The sequence below is a fragment of the Moschus berezovskii genome, chromosome 11 (assembly GCF_049115385.1).
Source record: "Moschus berezovskii isolate FMDL1 chromosome 11, NW_MosBer_1.0, whole genome shotgun sequence".
Taxonomy (NCBI): Eukaryota; Metazoa; Chordata; class Mammalia; order Artiodactyla; family Moschidae; genus Moschus; species Moschus berezovskii.
In genome coordinates, this window is record NC_142470.1 from 108,531,121 (window position 1) to 108,549,190 (window position 18,070).

The 18,070-nt window shown below is 40.1% G+C and overlaps 1 protein-coding gene across 3 annotated transcripts in view; it reads left to right on the plus strand.

Annotated features, from left to right (window-relative positions):
- The window catches only part of TMEM87B (transmembrane protein 87B), a 54,208-nt gene extending 37,901 nt beyond the window's left edge, over positions 1-16,307 (plus strand). For all 3 annotated transcript variants that reach the window (XM_055399172.2, XM_055399173.2, XM_055399174.2), the window contains 4 exons: positions 3,541-3,614; positions 5,933-5,985; positions 8,364-8,394; positions 10,458-16,307. In XM_055399172.2, the coding sequence (XP_055255147.1) occupies positions 3,541-3,614; positions 5,933-5,985; positions 8,364-8,394; positions 10,458-10,517 (218 nt within the window). In that variant the 3' untranslated portion in view covers positions 10,518-16,307. The remainder of the gene's footprint in view (positions 1-3,540; positions 3,615-5,932; positions 5,986-8,363; positions 8,395-10,457) is intronic.
- Positions 16,308-18,070: the final 1,763 nt, after the last annotated feature.

Below are 18,070 nucleotides of genomic sequence, written 5' to 3' on the forward strand. Positions count from 1 at the left end.
CCTCTTCAGTGGTTAATGAAGACATATGTGTAACAATGTACAAGAACTGAATAAGGCCATTGACCTTATTGATTTGATTGATATTTATAGAACATTACATTTAGCAACTGAAGAATAAGTGTTCAAGTCTGCATTACATAAAATAACCCATGTGAGTGGCCATTAAAAATGTTTCCATGTATTTCAGTAGTTGCAATCACAGAGTGTGTTTATGGTCACAGTGGTTAAATTAGATGCATAACAGTATATCTACAAAATAATCAAATGTTTAGAAATTAAATAATACATTTCCAAGTAACTCATGGATCGAAGGAATATTAAAAAGTATTTCATAATAAAATGATAATAAAAACAAAACATCACATTTTATAGGATGCAACTAAACCAATTCTTAGAAAATTAATAGCTCTAAGTGTCTATATTACCAAGAAAAAAACCAGACATATGAAATCAGTGATGATATGTTTTCATCTTGAGAAGCTAGTAAAACAGTGGCAAATTAAACTGGAGTAGTTAGAAGGAAGGAAATAATAAAGTTAACTGTCTATATCAATGAAATAGAAAACAAAGGGAAAGAGAAAATCAACAAAGCCAAATGTAGTTTCTTTTAGAAAAGATTAATAAAAATGGATTAGCCTCTAGGTAATCTAAACCAGAAATCGAGATAAACAATATAGCAAGACAAATTTCCAACACTGGAAAAATAGATAAGACATTATTATAGTAAGAAAGTAGATAAGGGGATATTATGAAGAAATTGGGCATTTGTATAAAATGAATAAATTCCTTGAAAAATACACTTAAGAAACTACCCTAATTTAACCCTATGCCACTAAATTGATATAGCCGTATATCTCTTAAGGAAATTGGATTGAAGTTTAAAATCTTCCTATAAAGCACCACACCCAAATGGCTTAACTAACCTTCAGATACTTAAGGAAGAAACATTCTAATCTTACACAAATTCTTCAGAACATAAGAACGGTAAGAATACTTCCTAACTTGCAATCCACTTGGCAAGCAAATTACAGAATAGTATGAAAAAACTCCACACCTGAAATCATACTGAGTGGTGAAATGGTGAATTTTCTCCCAAGACTGGAACCCAGGTACAGAGATAACTGCTCACCTCTGTGACTCAACTTCAGAACAGGAGGTCAAGAAAGGCAAAGCCCACAGACCAGCCCAAAGAATACAAAAGGCATAAAGCGTGGAAAGAAGGAAATCTGTTTGTTTCGGTAGACAGCAGGGTTATGTATGAAGAAAATGCTAAGAAATCTACAGAAAAAGAAAAAACACAGTAGAACTGATAACTGAATAAAATAGAATCATAAGATGTATGCCCAATACACAGAAATTAGTTGTTTTTTTGCATACCAAGTGGAAATAATTTTAAAATAAAATTTAAAGTATGATTTACAATAGCTTCAAAAATATTTAAGAATAAATTTAATGGAAAAAATGTGCAAACTGCACTAAAGAATACAAAACGGTGCCAAGAGAAAGCATAGGTAAATGTAGAGCTTTAACATGTTTTTGAATAGTAGCTCAATATTATTAACTCGTCACCTCCCTAATTGATATGTATAATAGATTCAGTACAATCCCAATTGTAAGTCTAGCTGACTTTTAAAAAAATGGTTAAGCAGATTTAAAATATGTTTTTGATGTCGTGTCTAACTCTGGTCTGTAGCCCGCCAGGCTCCTCTGTTCATGGGATTTCCCTGGCAAGAATACTGGAGTAGGTTGCCATTTCCTTCTTCAGGGAATCTTCCTGACCCAGGGATTGAACCTGTGTCTCCTGCATTGGCAGGCGGATTCTTTACCACTGAGCCACCATGGAAGCTGTTTAAAATATATATGGAGATACAAAAGATCTAGAAGAGCCTAACTGTGCTCGTAGTTACAGCGTACATCTTGAAGCATTATGCTAAGTGAAAGAAACAAATTATGAAAGATTGTACATTATATGATGCTATTTACGTGAAAAGTCTAGGATAGATCAATCCATGGAGACAGAAAATAGATTAGTGTCTGCTAGGGGCTGGTGGAAGGAGTGAATTGAGAGTGACTGCTAATGGGTTTGGGAGGTGGTGATGAGAAGCTTCTGAAATTAATAGTGGTGATGATTGCATAATTCTGTGACTGTCGTGAAATCCACAGATGTGTACCCTTCAAAATGGTGCATTTATGGTGTGGGAATTACATCTAAATAAAATGAAATTAATGGACTTACTCTGATTTCAAGACAAAAATTTCAAGTTATACTAATCAAGACAGTGTGATATTGGCAGAAGGATAGAGACATATCAGAGTATTGAAATAGAGTCCAAGAAATAAATTAATAACTTAGGAAATTAAATTTCAGAAAACTTAAAAAGAAGAGTCCAGAAATAAATCAGCACATATTGTTCAGTGGATTTTGTTGTTGCTTCAGATAATTTTACCAATGCAATAACACTTTGAAGAATGTACTTTTCAATCAGCTCAGTCATGTCTAACTCTTTGTGAGCCCATGGACTACAGCACACCAGGCCTCCCTGTCCTCACCAACTCCTGGAGTTTACCCAAACTCATGTCCATTGAGTTGGTGATGCCATCCAACCATCTCATCCTCTGTCGTCCCCTTCTGCTGCCTTCAGTCTTTCCCAGCATCAGGGTCTTTTCCAATGAGTCAGTTCTTTGCATCAGGTAGCCAAAGTACTGGAGTTTCAACTTCAACATCAGTCCTTCCAATGAGCACCCAGGACTGATTTCCTTTAGGACGGACTGGTTGGATCTCCTTGTAGTCCAAGAGACTCTCAAGAGTCTTCTCCAACACCACAGTTCAAAAGCATCAATTCTTCGGCACTCAGCTTTGTTTATAGTCCAACTCTCACATCCATACGTGACTATTGGAAAAACTTTAGCCTTGACTAGATGGACCTTTGTTGGCAAAGTAATGTCTCTGCTTTTTAATATGCTGCCTAGGTTGGTCATAACTTTTCTTTCAAGGAGCAAGTATCTTTTAATTTCATGGCTGCAGTGATTTTGTTGCTCCCCAAAATAAAGTCTGTCACTGTTTCCTCTGTTTCCCCATCTATTTGCCATGATGGGGCTGGATGCCATGATCTTTGTTTTCTGAATGTTGAGCTGTAAGTCACCTTTTTCACTCTCCACTTTCACTTTCATCCAGAGGCTCTTTAGTTCTTCCTGACTTTCTGCCTTAAGGGTGGTGTCTTCTGCATATCTGGGGTTATTGATATTTCTCCCAGCAGTTTTGATTCCAGCTTGTGCTTCTTCCAGCCCAGCATTTCTCATGATGTACTCTGCTTATAAGTTAAATAAGCAGGGTGACAATATACAGCCTTTATACAGACAATATATACTCGTTTCCTGATTTGAAACCAGTTTGTTGTCTTTTGCTAGTGCTAAATTAATTCCAATAGAATAGGTTTTTGAAATTAGAAGTCTCTTTATAGAGTTATTAAATGTGAGGCTACAAAGGAAAATGTTATTGCTTTATAATTTTATGTATTTCTGTAATGTTTCGCATTACAGCTGAAGGAATAAAATTAAGAGCCTCAAAAACAGTTTCCAATGGAACAGCTAAACCTGCTACTTCTGATAATTTTGTGAGTATAATATATATTTGATTTAATAGTCTTTAATACTTTAGAAATCTGTATGAATGTCACATTCATCGACCTCCCAGAGAACATTTTTTACGAGGTTTTTTGTGTGAAAGTAAATGTTACCAAGTAGTGGTACTAGTTACGACTGACAACTAACTGCTGTAAACTCTCACTTTTCTTTACGTAATTTTGTTTATTTGTTTTTGAGTGTACTGGGTCTTGGTTGCTGCCCAGACTTTTCTCTAACTGCAGTGAGTGGTCTCTCTGGTTGCGCTGCCCAGGCTTCTCTCATTGCAGAGCATGGGCTCTAGGCACGTGGCTTCAGTAGCTGGGGCTCCGGGTCTCCAGAGGTCAGGCTTAATAGTGTGGTACATGGGCTTAGTTGCTCCATGACATGTGGGATCTTACTGGATCACGGATTAACCCTATGTCTCCTGCATTGGCAGGTGGATTCTTTACCTCTGAGCTGCCAGGGAAGCCCCTTGCTTTTCATGTCTTGTCTTTGGACCAGAATTTCAGGCGTATACCAGACCTACTGAATCTAAATCTGCTTTTTAATGGGATTCCATTGATGAGTCACATGCATATTAAAGCTCGAGATGCTTTGTTACAGTAAAATTTTGTGTTAATTTTTCAGCATTTTTAAGTATTCTTTGTAGCCATTTCAGATGATGTTTATCTGTTGGAGAAGGACTGTTAAACCACATAAGCTTGAATAAAATAGTAAAATGTATGGTAGAAATGAGTTTTAAAATGTTTTATGCATATTATTTATGCATAAAGTGGTAGTTATGAAAGTAATTAAACAAAATGGAAATGCCTATCATACAGTTTTATGTTTGGCTTTCTTACTCTGTTGTGGTTAATAAGGTGTAAAAATTTATGTACACACCTAAGTTCTGACAGGATGGATGGTGTATGCAACAGTTTCATTTGTTGGATTTGGTAACTTCTCTTTTATTTTTGGTAATTAGTAATTCTTTAAAATGTGTTCTTTGAATAGTTTTATGGTAATTTAACTAAACTTTTAAAAGTACAAGAGTTTTGGGACTTCCCTGGCAATTCAGTGGTTGACTCTGTGCCCCCACTGTAGGGGCACAGGTTCTGTCCCTGGTCAGGGAACTAAGACCCCACTTGCTGCATGGTCAAACAAGTGAAAATAAAGTACAGCAGTTTTATTTATCTGCTGTTAGAACTATTAAACCTTCAGCTTGCTAAGAAATTTTCCTCTTAGTTTAGAGATTTATCTCAGTTTATTTTAAAGCTCAATTTTTGCACGTATAGCAACGGAAAATGCTTTCATTTCTCAAAATTATGTAGCCAGCTCTTGAGCAGAAGTTTGGAAACTTGTCATTTCTTCATCGACTTATTTCTCCCTGCGATTCACTCAGAGAATTGGGTTCCTATTAGTACTGGCTCAGTTGCTTTTTCTTTCTCTCTAGGTAAGCAAGATATCTTTAATGCTAGAACCAGAGGATTCCATATAGCCAATTTGACTTATTTTACATTGTAAACCAAAATATTCAGTATACCTTTTATTTTTCTTACTCTCAGTAAAATGACTACAAGCACATTTTCTGTAGAAAACAAAATGTAGGTACCCTAAGTGAAAGTGGCAGTCGCTCAGTCATGTTCAATTCTGCAACCCCATGGACTGTAGCCCACTAGGCTCCTCTATCCGTGGAACTCTCCAGGCAAGAATACTGGAATGGGCAACCATTCCTTTCTGCAGGGGATCTTCCAGAGTCAGGGATTGAACCTGGGTCTCCTGCCTTGTGGGCAGATTCTTTACCATCTGAGCCACCAGGGAAGCCCCCAAACTGACTTGCTTTGCTTTTCTCCTGTAGAGAAATGAGCATTAAACACAAACAATTGGAATAAATAGGCTTTTATAAAGTTAGACTGTCTCTACCATCATCTTTTCCTTTTGAAAAATTATAAACTCATGATATAAAATGAGCACATTAGCCGTGATGGATGCTGGAAGCAAAACGATGAGTACAAATCAGTTGCTTATCTTATAAATCAACGCTTTTTATTTTTACTGTGGTTTTTCAAGACAAAAAAAGCATACCTTTGCATCTAACTAAAACCAAAGAAGTACAAAAATCCAAAGTCCAAATGTTTGTTTGACTATTTAAGAAAATCCTGGCATAGTTTCTGTGTGGCATGAGTGAAGTTTTTAGGCTATATAGAAATTAAAAGAATGTCATGCATTTAAATGTAAATGCTTAAATTACATATATATATTCTATTTCAGAATTCTGCTTCCAGGCATTATTAGGCAAATGCTAATATGTAAATGTTTATTTCTACAGGGTGAAGATTTGAAATGGGTGGAGGAAAATATTCCCTCTTCATTCACAGATGTGTAACTATCCTCTGTTAAAGTCTGAATCTAACGTTTAGGCTGTAGTATAAAGGGATACTTTTCATACTTTTTATGTGGTTTTTAAGCCTCTCTCTGTATGTTTCTGTAGGCTCCCTCACTAGTGATGGACAGATTTAACTTCATGCTGAAATGCAGAGAAAACATAGCCCTGCCTTGGTCTGTCTCTCCCCTTCCCCTTTTAGGGTACAACAGCTATTTTAATACTCCTGCCCTATAACCAGCTCCTTTTTTTACATAAGTTTATCAGGATCAGAGTCATTTTGTTTTCACTTTATAATATGGAAAAGTTCAAACTTTTTAAAATTTAAACACACGTAACCACAATAACATGTGGAGTGGGAATGCTTTTGGAGGAGAAACATGAGCTTAGGAAAACTAGAGTGCAGAGGAAGCCTCTTTGGGGACTTGGAGCTCTTTGGGTTCTTCTTTATCGGTGTCTATATCTAAACGCAGGCCCTGGGCCGCAGACTAGTGTCTGTGTGTAACTGCAGTCCCCGGGCCACAGATTAGTATTGGCAGGAGGTGAGTGACGGGCAACTATGAGAAGCTTTATCTATATTTATAGCTGCTCCCCATCACTCACATTGCCTCCTGAGCTCCGCCTCCTATCAGATCAGTGGTAGCATAGTAAATATAATATGCTTGAATCATCCCAAAACCATCCCACCCCACCCAGTCCCCACCCCAGTCCATGGAAAAATTGTCTTCCCCAAAACTGGTCCCTGGGACCAAAAAGATTGGGGACCGCTGCTATGTGACACATGAATTCCAGGTAGCTGTTTCCACAGGAGACAACAGGATGGCCAGAGAGGATGTTTCCACATATTGTTTGTTCCTTTCCCTGCTCCCATTTATTTCCTGTTTAGACCATGTCTGTCTAATAAGAAGTTTAGCTCAGTGCTGCTCAAAATGCATGTGCTGTTTACACAGCAAGCTTAGAAACTGGACTTCACATCCAGGTGTATGTGATGTCCTTTTATATGCTTCTATAGACATGGACCAAAAGTTTGCAAAGTAATAGGACAATTTAAGCAGGTCGTGAATAACTCATGTGACCTAATGTGTTCTCTGTTAGTCACATGATGTATATCATGGCTTTTCTGTGTCTCTGATAAATGAGAAAGGCCAGCGTACCATAGTTCACCTTCCGTCTCAGTGCACTGATTCCATCTTACTAAGTTTTAGACAGTCATTTCCCTCACAGCAGCAACCATTGCTAGTGTTTATCTCTGAATGAGGTGCCAAGCACCCGGTGGGCTTTCTCCTTGGCCTCCAAGGTTCTGGTTCATATCTCCCTAAGGTAGTCGTCTCCTCTGGATTTTCCTTAATGGTAATATTCTGAGCCATCTAAGCGGCTCCTCCCGCACATCTCTGAGGCCCCCATTTCACTGTCTTCCATCTCCACCGTGAGCTGCACTGCCAGTAGCATCTTTTGGGTTGTGCGTTGATGTGACTTTCATGTTGAGACCTTGACACACAGACCTTTCCTTTGGGCTCACCCTCTCACTGGTCCATTGCACACCGAGGCTCTACATTTGTCTTTTCTTTTTATCCGTATTATTCTCTTTTCTGAACAAAGATTATGTTGTGTAATTTTTTCCGTTTCCAGTACCCTTCACAGGTTTGTGTCCAGTCAAGAATAACAATGACATAGGAATTAAATACTTGATTCTATAAACAGCACCTTTTGTAATATGTTCACTCATCCATCTTTTTAAAAATATGTATGATTTTAATTATAATTGTATTTATTTAAAGTGTACGTGATGGTTTGACATACAGGTTCATAGTGAAAGGATGACTACAGTCAAGCCTGTTCATTCCTCTTTCATTCTCACAAAAGCACGTGACACGTGGGTTTTCACATTAGAGAGCACATCACTAGTCAAGACATTTGTCCAGCTATTCAAAGTCAAAAATTACAGGGGCTGAAAAATAAAAATAGACTTGGTTGCCCAAGTGTGTAGCTCAGTACGTTTTTAATATAAGCACACTCATGTAACGGGCACCCAGATAGCAGATCGAAAGCTGAAACACCACCTTCACCCTAAAGACCATCGTGTTTTCCTCCCGAATCGTGACCCCACTCTCCCAAAGCCACTGCCCTGCTGATGTCTGTAGCTGTAGATGAATCGTGTTGGTTTTTAAAACTTGATCCCTCAGAACCTCACAGCACCAATTTGGGGCATGGCAAGAACGGCAGTGCTGTGTGTCTGCTGGTGGCACTGGTATTCATTTCTGTCAACTGTGTCTTCCAGGAATGGGAACTGGTGGATCGTGGGATATGCTTATATTCAGCTTCTGTAGATTCACTGGCCTTTTAATAACTTTGTCGACTTTTTTTTCTTTTATTTCAGAGCTCTTCCAGTGTTAGTGGATTCAGACGAGGTAAAATATTTTTGCTAATGTCTTGGAGCTATTATTTTCACAAAGTAGAAATGAAGCTCAGAAAGAAATTCTGAAAGTTACTTTTTTATATGATTACAAATTAAGCAGATTGAAAGACTCTGCATTGAGTTATGGGTAAAGTTTTGAGGAACTGGATCCTCATTTAAAACAGGAGCAAGATACTAACATGTAATAATAATATTAATATATAATAAATGCTTACTGGTATCAGAGGAGGAAAGAATTATTCTATTAAGTTTTGAGTCTGATTTTTTAACATCTTAAGATATAAGAGTTTAGAAGACTTAAAGATGGCAATTTGTCCGAATTAATAGATATTTCTCTTATAGATATTTCCCTGCAGTAAACAGAGTTTCTAACTGATTTACAAAGTGGGAAATGTGAACAGTTGATGTCGGTTTGGGAGGTTTTTGGGGGAATTGGTTATGGGTCACCTGGATACTGCAGTACTTTGTCAAATGGCAAATGCCCACTGGCTCTCTGTTTTACGTATGGTAGTGTGCATGTTTCCTTACCCTCCACATACTCCCCACCTTCTCCTTCTCCCACCCTGCCCACCCCGTGTCCATAAGTCTATTCTCTGTCTGTGGGGATTTGACCATAGTAGGGTGGGAACTTCTAAGAAGGCTGCTGTATGCACACACCTTGCACTGTATGCACACCTTACAAAACCATTGCGCTCGACCTATTGGCAGGGTTGAGTAGCAGTAAACAGGCAGACATAGAGAACAGACTTGTGGACACAGCGGGAGGAGAGGGTAGGATGAATTGAGAGAGTAGCATTGAAACATGCATTACCGTGTGTAAAACGGATAGCCACTGGGAATTTGCTGTGTAGCACAAGGAGTTCAACTTGGTGCTCTGTTAACAGCCTAGAGTGGGGGATGCAGTGGGGGGAGGGAGGGAGGCTCAGGAGGGAGGGGACGCGTGTATCCGCGTGGGAGAGGACGCGTGTATCTCCGTGGGAGGGATGCATATATCCCCGTGGGATGGGACGCGTGTATCCCTGTGGGAGGGATGCGTGTTTCCTCGTGGGAGGGACGCGTGTATCCCCGTGGGAGGGGACATGTGTATACCTATGGTTGATTCATGTTGATGTATGGCGGAAACCAACACAACATTGTAAAGCAACTATCTTCCAATAAAAAAAAGTCAATAATTATGCCCCCCCCCCACAAAAAAGCCTTTGGACTCCAGGATTTATAACTGCAGACATGTATACCATGGAATTACTCTTAAACGGGCATTTATAGTATTTGTAAGGTCAAAACGGCCCAATGATGTTAGATAAAAAGAACTCAGACACCAAATAGGTGGTGTAACAGGCTTTAATGGCGAGGCGCTCCCGGGCGGGGTTCCCGGACCCAGGCAAGTGAGGTCGAGGAAGTCCATGCGCGAACAAAGACAAAGGGCAGCTTATATAGCTTTACAGTAAGGAAAAGTGAAATTTTTTCCGAATAAGGCAAGGTTTGGATTGATGGTCCCTCATAGGTCAGTTAGCCAAGGTCGCAAGGTTGGTGGCTTGGGCTACTCAGAATTATGCTGACGCGGTGGAATAGTATCGTGCTGTTTCTGGGCAGGATGCTGCTCCTGGACAGGGAGTTAGGAGGGGGTTGATTTCTACCAGAAGCTGTTACATCAAGGACTTTCCAGCAGTGGGGGAGGGAATGAGGGAATAGAGCACAATAGTCAGAGTCTGGCGGGACTTCTCCGCCGTCGGGAAAGGGAAGAGGGGGAGGAGAAGCCCAAAAATGGCCACCAAGGTTGGACCTTACAATATTCATTTGATAAGTGATTGATTTCTAATTTAAACGATACTTAAACTGGTTAAGTCAGACAAATACCTGGATGATTATACTCCATAAGTAGAAGTCTGGATTATATGGTTTTTATTTTTTGTATCTAATATTTCTATGTATATTATGGCATGGAAGGCACAAAATTGTGACTACTTTATAGATACTCTAGAGAATTGTGTTAGGTCTTGGAAGAAACATCAACATTTTAACGAATATCTCCCCCTCCCCAACCTTTTTTTAAAGGAAATTATGACCAGATCTGAAATGGCAGAAAAGATGTTCTCTTCCGAAAAAATAATGTGATGGAACCTAAATAAATGAAACCTGTATAATGATGAAGGACTTCTCAAGAGTAAAAGAGAACTTTGTTTTGATATAGTGCAACAAGTTTTCATCATCTTGGAAATCTATGTGTGAAAATTAAGAATTCAGATGGTAGGAGGGTTCTGTAACCCTTTTTAAACTGACCCCTGAGTGCCAGTTTCATGTCCATTACATTGCCTATTTGGCAATGATCTGAGAGAAGTATTATAATAAAGATAGGTTCCCAGTTACCCTTAGCTGATGGGTGGCAGACATGTGGATTTGGGCATGTGGGTTCTCTTTTTTTTTTTTTTCTGAAAACTATGACAATTTAAAATAACTTACTTACATCAGCGTTCCTATTACTCTTCTGCTGAGCTTCAAAACAGTGATATGATTCTGCTGAGATGTGGTTAAATCAGTGTCTCCATCTATTGGGTTTATAGTTATAAGTTGCAATAATAATTCTCTTTGACTTTCATGCTGAACTCATTTGGTAATACTGAGTTGGCCAGAAAGCTCATTTGTTCCATGAGGGGGTTACAGGAAAACCTGAACGAACTTTTTGGCCAACCCAGTAGGTAAAACTCGATTAATGTTGGAACATAAAGGTGTATGTATGGGTAGTCTTGCTCTGGGTGTGCATGTGTGTGTGTGCACAGCTCTGTGCAAAGGCCTTGTGTGCAGCTCACACCATGCACATCAAATCATCGATCTTCTCTGAGCTCAGGGGAACACAGTTCACGGAGAGAGAGGTCCCTTCTGAAAATCTGCTCCGCCTGTCCCCTCCCTTAGGAGTATGTGCTGCTGCTTAATCTGCCTGGGACAGGTGGGGTCACCTGGCCACGTGGTTCCACCGGAGCACTTCCTCCCTAGCAAGCTGGGAGGCTCATTACCAGTGAACACTGAGGAAACTAGAACCTTCTATTATCATCCTAGCATATTCGGTTTCGTAATAATACATGTATTTAACTGCATAGTAAATATATCACCATTAATCTTGTAATTAATTTTTTAACCTTAAACCATGTTTTATACATTATTTTGTTATATAAGTAATGTGTGATTTGAAAATTAAAAAAAATTTTTTTTTAATGCAGAGCACCCTAAACTTGAAAAGCCATTGGATACAGTGTGACAGAAACGGTAGCTGTTTTGCTGCTTTCCTGACCAAAGATACAGGGCTAGTGGATGTTTAGAATAGGATTTAAAGTTAGAATCTTCTATGTCTTTCTTTGAAGGAGTTCTAACCTTGAGGAGTTGAGGATGACTTCAGAGTTTTTGATGAAGAAGCATCAAGGTCTTAACCAGTACAAACACTTGAATTATAACCTTCCTTTTTTTTTCCTTTCCCATAGCGAAGCCACCCACAGAAGGAAATGGTTTCTTTCAAAAGCCTACCTTTTGAATTGGTTTCTCATTTACTCATTTCATAGGGGTTCAGTTCAGTTCAGTCGCTCAGTCGTGTCCGAGTCTTTGCGACCCCATGAATCACAGCACGCCAGGCCTCCCTGTCCATCACCAACTCCCAGAGTTCACTCAAACTCATGTCCATCGAGTCAGTGATGCCATCCAGCCATCTCATTCTCTATCGTCCCCATGTCCTCCCGCCCCCAATCCCTCCCAGCATCAGACTCTTTTCCAGTGAGTCAACTCATCGCATGAGGTGGCCAAAGTATTGCAGTTTCAGCTTTGGCATCAGTCCTTCCAGTGAACACCCAGGATTGATCTCCTTTAGAATGGACTGGTTGGATCTCCTTGCAATCCAAGGGACTCTCAAGAGTCTTCTCCAACACCACAGTTCAAAAGCATCAATTCTTTCGCGATCAGCCTTCTTTACAGTCCAACTCTCACATCCATACATGACCACGGGAAAAATCATAGCCTTGACTAGACGGACCTTGGTTGGCAAAGTCATGTCTCTGCTTTTTAATATGCTATCAAGGTTGGTCATAACTTTCCTTCCAAGGAGTAAACATCTTTTAATTTCATGGTTTCAGTCAGCATCTGCAGTGATTTTGGAGCCCAAAAAAATAAAGTCTGACACTGTATCCACTGTTTCCCCATCTATTTCCCATGAAGTGATGGGGCCAGATGCCATGATCTTTGTTTTATGAATGTTGAGCTTCAAGCCAACCTTTTCACTCTCCTCTTTCACTTTCATCAAGAGGCTTTTGAGTTCCTCTTCACTTTCTGCCATAAGGGTGGTGTCATCTGCATATCTGAGGTTATTGATATTTCTCCCGGCAATCTTGATTCCAGCTTGTGCTTCTTCCAGCCCAGCGTTCCTCATGATGTACTCTGCATATAAGTTAAATAAGCAAGGTGACAATATACAACCTTGACGTACACCTTTTCCTATTTGGAACCAGTTGGTTGTTCCATATACAGTTCTGACTGTTGCTTCCTGACCTGCATACAGGTTTCTCAAGAGGCAGGTCAGGTGGTCTGGGATTCCCATCTCTTTCAGAATTTTCCAGTTTATTGTGATCCACACAGTCAAAGGCTTTGGCATATGAAGCAGAAATAGATGTTTTTCTGGAACTCTCTTGCTTTCTTCATGATCCAGCGGATATTGGCAATTTGATCTCTGGTGCCTCTGCCTTTTCTAAAACCTGCTTGAACATCTGGGAGTTCATGGTTCACATATTGCTGAAGCCTGGCTTGGAGAATTTTGAGCATGACTTTACTAGCGTGTGAGATGAGTGCAATTGTGCGGTAGTTTGAGCATTCTTTGGCATTGCCTTTCTTTGGGATTGGAATGCAGACTGACCTTTTCCAGTCCTGTGGCCACTGCTGAGTTTTCCAAATTTGCTGGCATATTGAGTGCAGCACTTTCACAGCATCATCTTTCAATATTTGAAATAGCTCAATTGGAATTCCATCACCTCACTAGCTTTGTTCATAGTGATGCTCTCTAAGGCCCACTTGACTTCACATTCCAAGATGTCTGGCTCTAGGTCAGTGATCACGTTATCGTGACTATCTTGCTCGTGAAGATCTTTTTTGTACAGTTCTTCTGTGTATTCTTGCCACCTCTTCTTAATATCTTCTGCTTCTGTTAGGTCCATACCATTTCTGTCCTATATCGAGTCCATCTTTGCATGAAATGTTCCCTTGATAGCTCTAATTTTCTTGAAGAGATCTCTTGTTTTTCCTCTTCAGTTGTTTTCCTCTATTTCTTTGCATTGATCGCTGAGGAAGGCTTTCTTATCTCTCCTTGCTATTCTTTGGAACTCTGCATTCAGATGCTTATATCTTTCCTTTTCTCCTTTGCTTTTCGCTTCTCTTCTTTTCACAGCTATTTGTAAGGCCTCCTCAGACAGCCATTTTGCTTTTCTGCGTTTCTTTTCCATGGGGATGGTCTTGGTCCCTGTCTCCTGTACAATGTCACGAATCTCCATCCATAGTTCATCAGGCACTCTATCAGATCTAGTCCCTTAAATCTATTTCTTACTTCCACTGTATAATCATAAGGGATTTGATTTAGGTCATATCTGAATGGTCTCGTGGTTTTCCCTACTTTCTTCAATATAAGTCTGAATTTGGCAATAAGGAGTTCATGATCTGAGCCACAGTCAGCTCCTGGTCCTGTTTTTTTCTAACTGGATAGAGCTTCTCCATCTTTGGCTGCAAAGAATGTAATCAGTCTGATTTCGGTGTTGACCATCTGGTGATGTCCATGTGTAGAGTCTTCTCTTGTGTTGTTGGAAGAGGGTGTTTGCTATGACCAGTGCGTTCTCTTGGCAAAACTCTATTAGCCTTTGCCCTGCTTCATTTCGTGCTCCAAGGCCAAATTTGCCTGTTACTCCAGGTGTTTCTTAACTTCCTACTTTTGCACTCCAGTCCCCGATACTGAAAAGGACATCTTTTTTGGGTGTTAGTTCTAAAAGGTCTTGTAGGTCTTCATAGAACTGTTCAACTTGGGCTTCTTCAGCGTTACTGGTTGGGGCATAGACTTGGATTACTGTAATATTGAATGGTTTGTCTTGGAAACGACATAGGGGTTAGTTAAAAAAAAAAAAGATTTCTACTAGTAATGCCTCTTGAAAGATACTTTCAGCTGTATTTTCAATAGTGAATATTGGACCCCGTCGTACTGAGAAAGGCGTGGCTTTCATCATGCTGTTGTTTTGGGACATCCTTCCCAAGAAAAGAATGTCTAACCACTGGGCTCCCTTCCTTATTTCTGTTTCTGCCACAGTAATGTACTCCACCTGAGGTGTTGCCCAGCGTTTATGTCTGTTTTGACCGTGGTGTATATTTTACCCTCAGCCCAGTGTTTCAGAGCTGGAGGTGACCATTTCCTTCTTGTTCCTAACATTTGTATCTGATACCACTCCCCAGACTTTGAAGCAGATTGATCCCCAAGTCATATGGCGCCAGTTGAATTTTGAAATGCAGAATCCTGGGCTTCCAGCCGCAGAGGGAGTGGAGTGTGAGTAGGGAGTCAGTGGGAAGTGTGCAGTGATAAGGGTAAACACCTCTGACGTAACCTTGATAGTGTTGACGAAAACACTTCTTTCTGCAGCTGACAAGACAAATAATGCTGTGCCTGTATAGCTCAGTTACGTACCAAAATGCGGACTTTTCCCACCATCACAGAAAGCAGTATTTTCTCCTGATAACCTCATCAGAAATGTTTTCTGAAGGATATATACTGTCTGTCACCCTCGGTGGTCAGTGTTGTCTACTGATGACTCACAGCCTGAATCAGGTATTCCTACAGAGGGCCTTCTTGGCCCCCGTCATGTGTCCAGGAGGGGGCGCCCCAGACTGTAGCCTTAGTTCTTGTGAAGGACCCCTGGGGAGAAGTCACTCAGGAACACTGTCAGCTCATCACCATTGCTTTTGCACAAAGACTCCAGAAACTGGTGGTTAGGGTCTTTGAGGCTGCCACACCAATTTATTCTTAGGATGCCATCAGGATGGGTCTCCTTATGAAGGCAGGGATCTGAGGGTAAGAGTCCAGTTCTCTGTGTTTCTAGGCAAAATGCCTAACTTACCATGCCATTTGTGTTAGATTTCTGTGATGTATGAAGTTGGCTTAAAAGGGAATTTTCATGTTTTAAGTTAGAGGAATATTAGTATCTGCTTTAAAGGAAAGTTCGTTTCAAAAATAAGGAAAAATAGATGAATGTGTGAACTTTTTGAGCCCAAGAGATAAGATGTTCCTACACTTTTCCTGTGAAGAAAATATTTAAAATCTTTCATATATCCTATAGAGAGTACTAGACTTCCCCACTCTTAACACAGTATATTTGCACTACTATAATGTGAAGACTGAAAATATAAAAGATGTACATGTGATTGATTTTTATATCTTTTTTAAAAAAGGGGTTTGAGTCTGCTGCACTAGACTATGCATAACTGGTTTATGAGACATGTTATACTAGCTTTATAAGCCCCTAGTGTTGGTACTTGTGTCTTGGTATGATCAACAACATGCGATAAGCAATGCAAAACACCATGCCTTATAAGGAAGAAGTTTAATGTATTGGTTAAAGTACTAAAGAATGTATTTAAGTGACAAAAGGAGATTTAAGGACATGTATGTTATAACATAGGAGCTCAAGAAGAAAATTCTTTAGAACTAGGAAAACATGTATTTGGGAAGAAAATTTAGGGGCTAAAGTTGTATATTTTTTATTTAAGAAGTTAAATTATTGTATAATTTGGAAGACGTTGCTTTGAATATAGCAAAACTATTTCGAAGATTTTTATTTGGAAAAAATTGATGTATTTTTGTGCCTTAATATTTGTTCTGACTTAATAAAATGCTTTCTGAGATTTTGGATGTTTGATTCTTGGTAATATCTATGAGTACTAAAATTATTAAAATCTACAGGAAATATAGACTCTGATAGACAGTAGGACATAAACTTCTCAAAAGAGGAGGGACAGCTAACTAACAAACATGGACAAGTGTTCAACCTCAGCAATGACAAATGTGAAATGAGAAATTTTTAAAAAATAGATATGTTTATACTGTTAAGTATTTGTAACAATTGTTTTGCTTTCAGTGTCCGAGGAAATGAGCACATCAGTAGTGCCAGGCTCCTCTGTTCATGGGATTTCCCAGGCAAGAATACTGGAGTGGGCAGACATTCCCTTCTCCAAAAGATCTTCCTGACCCAGGGATCAAACCCGTGTCTCCTGTCTCCTGCATTGCAGGCAGATTCTTTATGGTCTGACCCACCAGGGAAGCCTGGCTTCTGCATGAAAATGTTTAGTGTAGCATTACTTAAAGTAGAGGAAAAAATAAGCAAACTAAACATCACAATAGAATGGTTAAGAAATTATAGTTTAACCAGCTACTCTGCAACCATTACATTATGAAGACTATATAATAACATAGAAATGTACTTACAAGAGATATGGCACTTCCCTTATGGCAGTGGTTAAGAATCTGCCTGCCAATGCAAGGGACATGAGTTTGATCCCTGGTCCAGGAAGATCCCATATGCCACAGAGCAACTGAGCCCACGCTCCACAGCTACTGAGCCCGTGAGCCGCGACAAGAGAAGCCAGCACTGTGAGGAACCCAGGCACCACAGCTAGAGGGGTCCTTGCTCAGCACAGCTGAAGAAAGCCCGTGCACAGCAACGAAGATCCAGCACAGCCAAAAATTTTAAAAATATGATATAAAGTTACATGTGAACTCATGTAAACACCAAGTAGAGAAAAGACTGAGTGACAACAAATCACAGGGGCGCTTAGAGCCTTTCGGTTAGACTGTAAACAATTATTCAATTACATTTCAAGAGGCTAAGACAAAAAGTCTATTTCTCCTAACTTGCAGGATAGCTGCAGAGGTGAGCAGGGCCCAAGGTGTATTTTCATATTGTGGGCCTGCCATCTGCATTCAGTCAGCAGAAGGGGAGGGTTGCTCCAGATGGGGGGTTTTGTAGGGCAAAACCTGAAAGTAGTGCCCATCGCTTAGCACATTTCGTTAGCAAAACTCAAGTCACAAAGCCACACCAAACCGCCAGGTGGACTGGGAAATGGCATGAGCAGAATGCCTGCTTGCTGGGTTTTTTTTAATGGTTTATTTTTTGTCTGTGATGGGTCCTTGTCGCTGTGCGGCCTCTTCTCTAGTTGCAGTGAGTGGGGGCTGCTCTCTAGCTGCAGCGCTTGGCTTTCTCACTGTGGCGGCTTCTCTCGTGCGGCACAAGCTCTAGGGCCTCCAGAGCACAGACTTAATAGTTGTGGCTCACCGGTTTAGTTGCTTCGAGGCATGTGGGACCTTCCCGGATCAAGGATGGAACCTGTGTCTCCTATATTGGCAGGCGGATTCTTTTTTACTGAGCCACCTGGGAAGCCCTGGATCATCACATATATGTATCAAAATGTAAATAAACATTCCACCTTTTGTGACCCAAAATGAAGGAAGGGAGAGGGAGGAAAGAAAGTGCCTAGTGCCCCGGCCCTCCCAAGACAGCTAAGGTTAGTGTTAACGGCGATTGTTGTATACGTCATGGAGACAGCTCAAACAGACTGCTCCATACAAAATTCAAGCACATTCTAAGATTTATTTACATGTGTTTAAATGA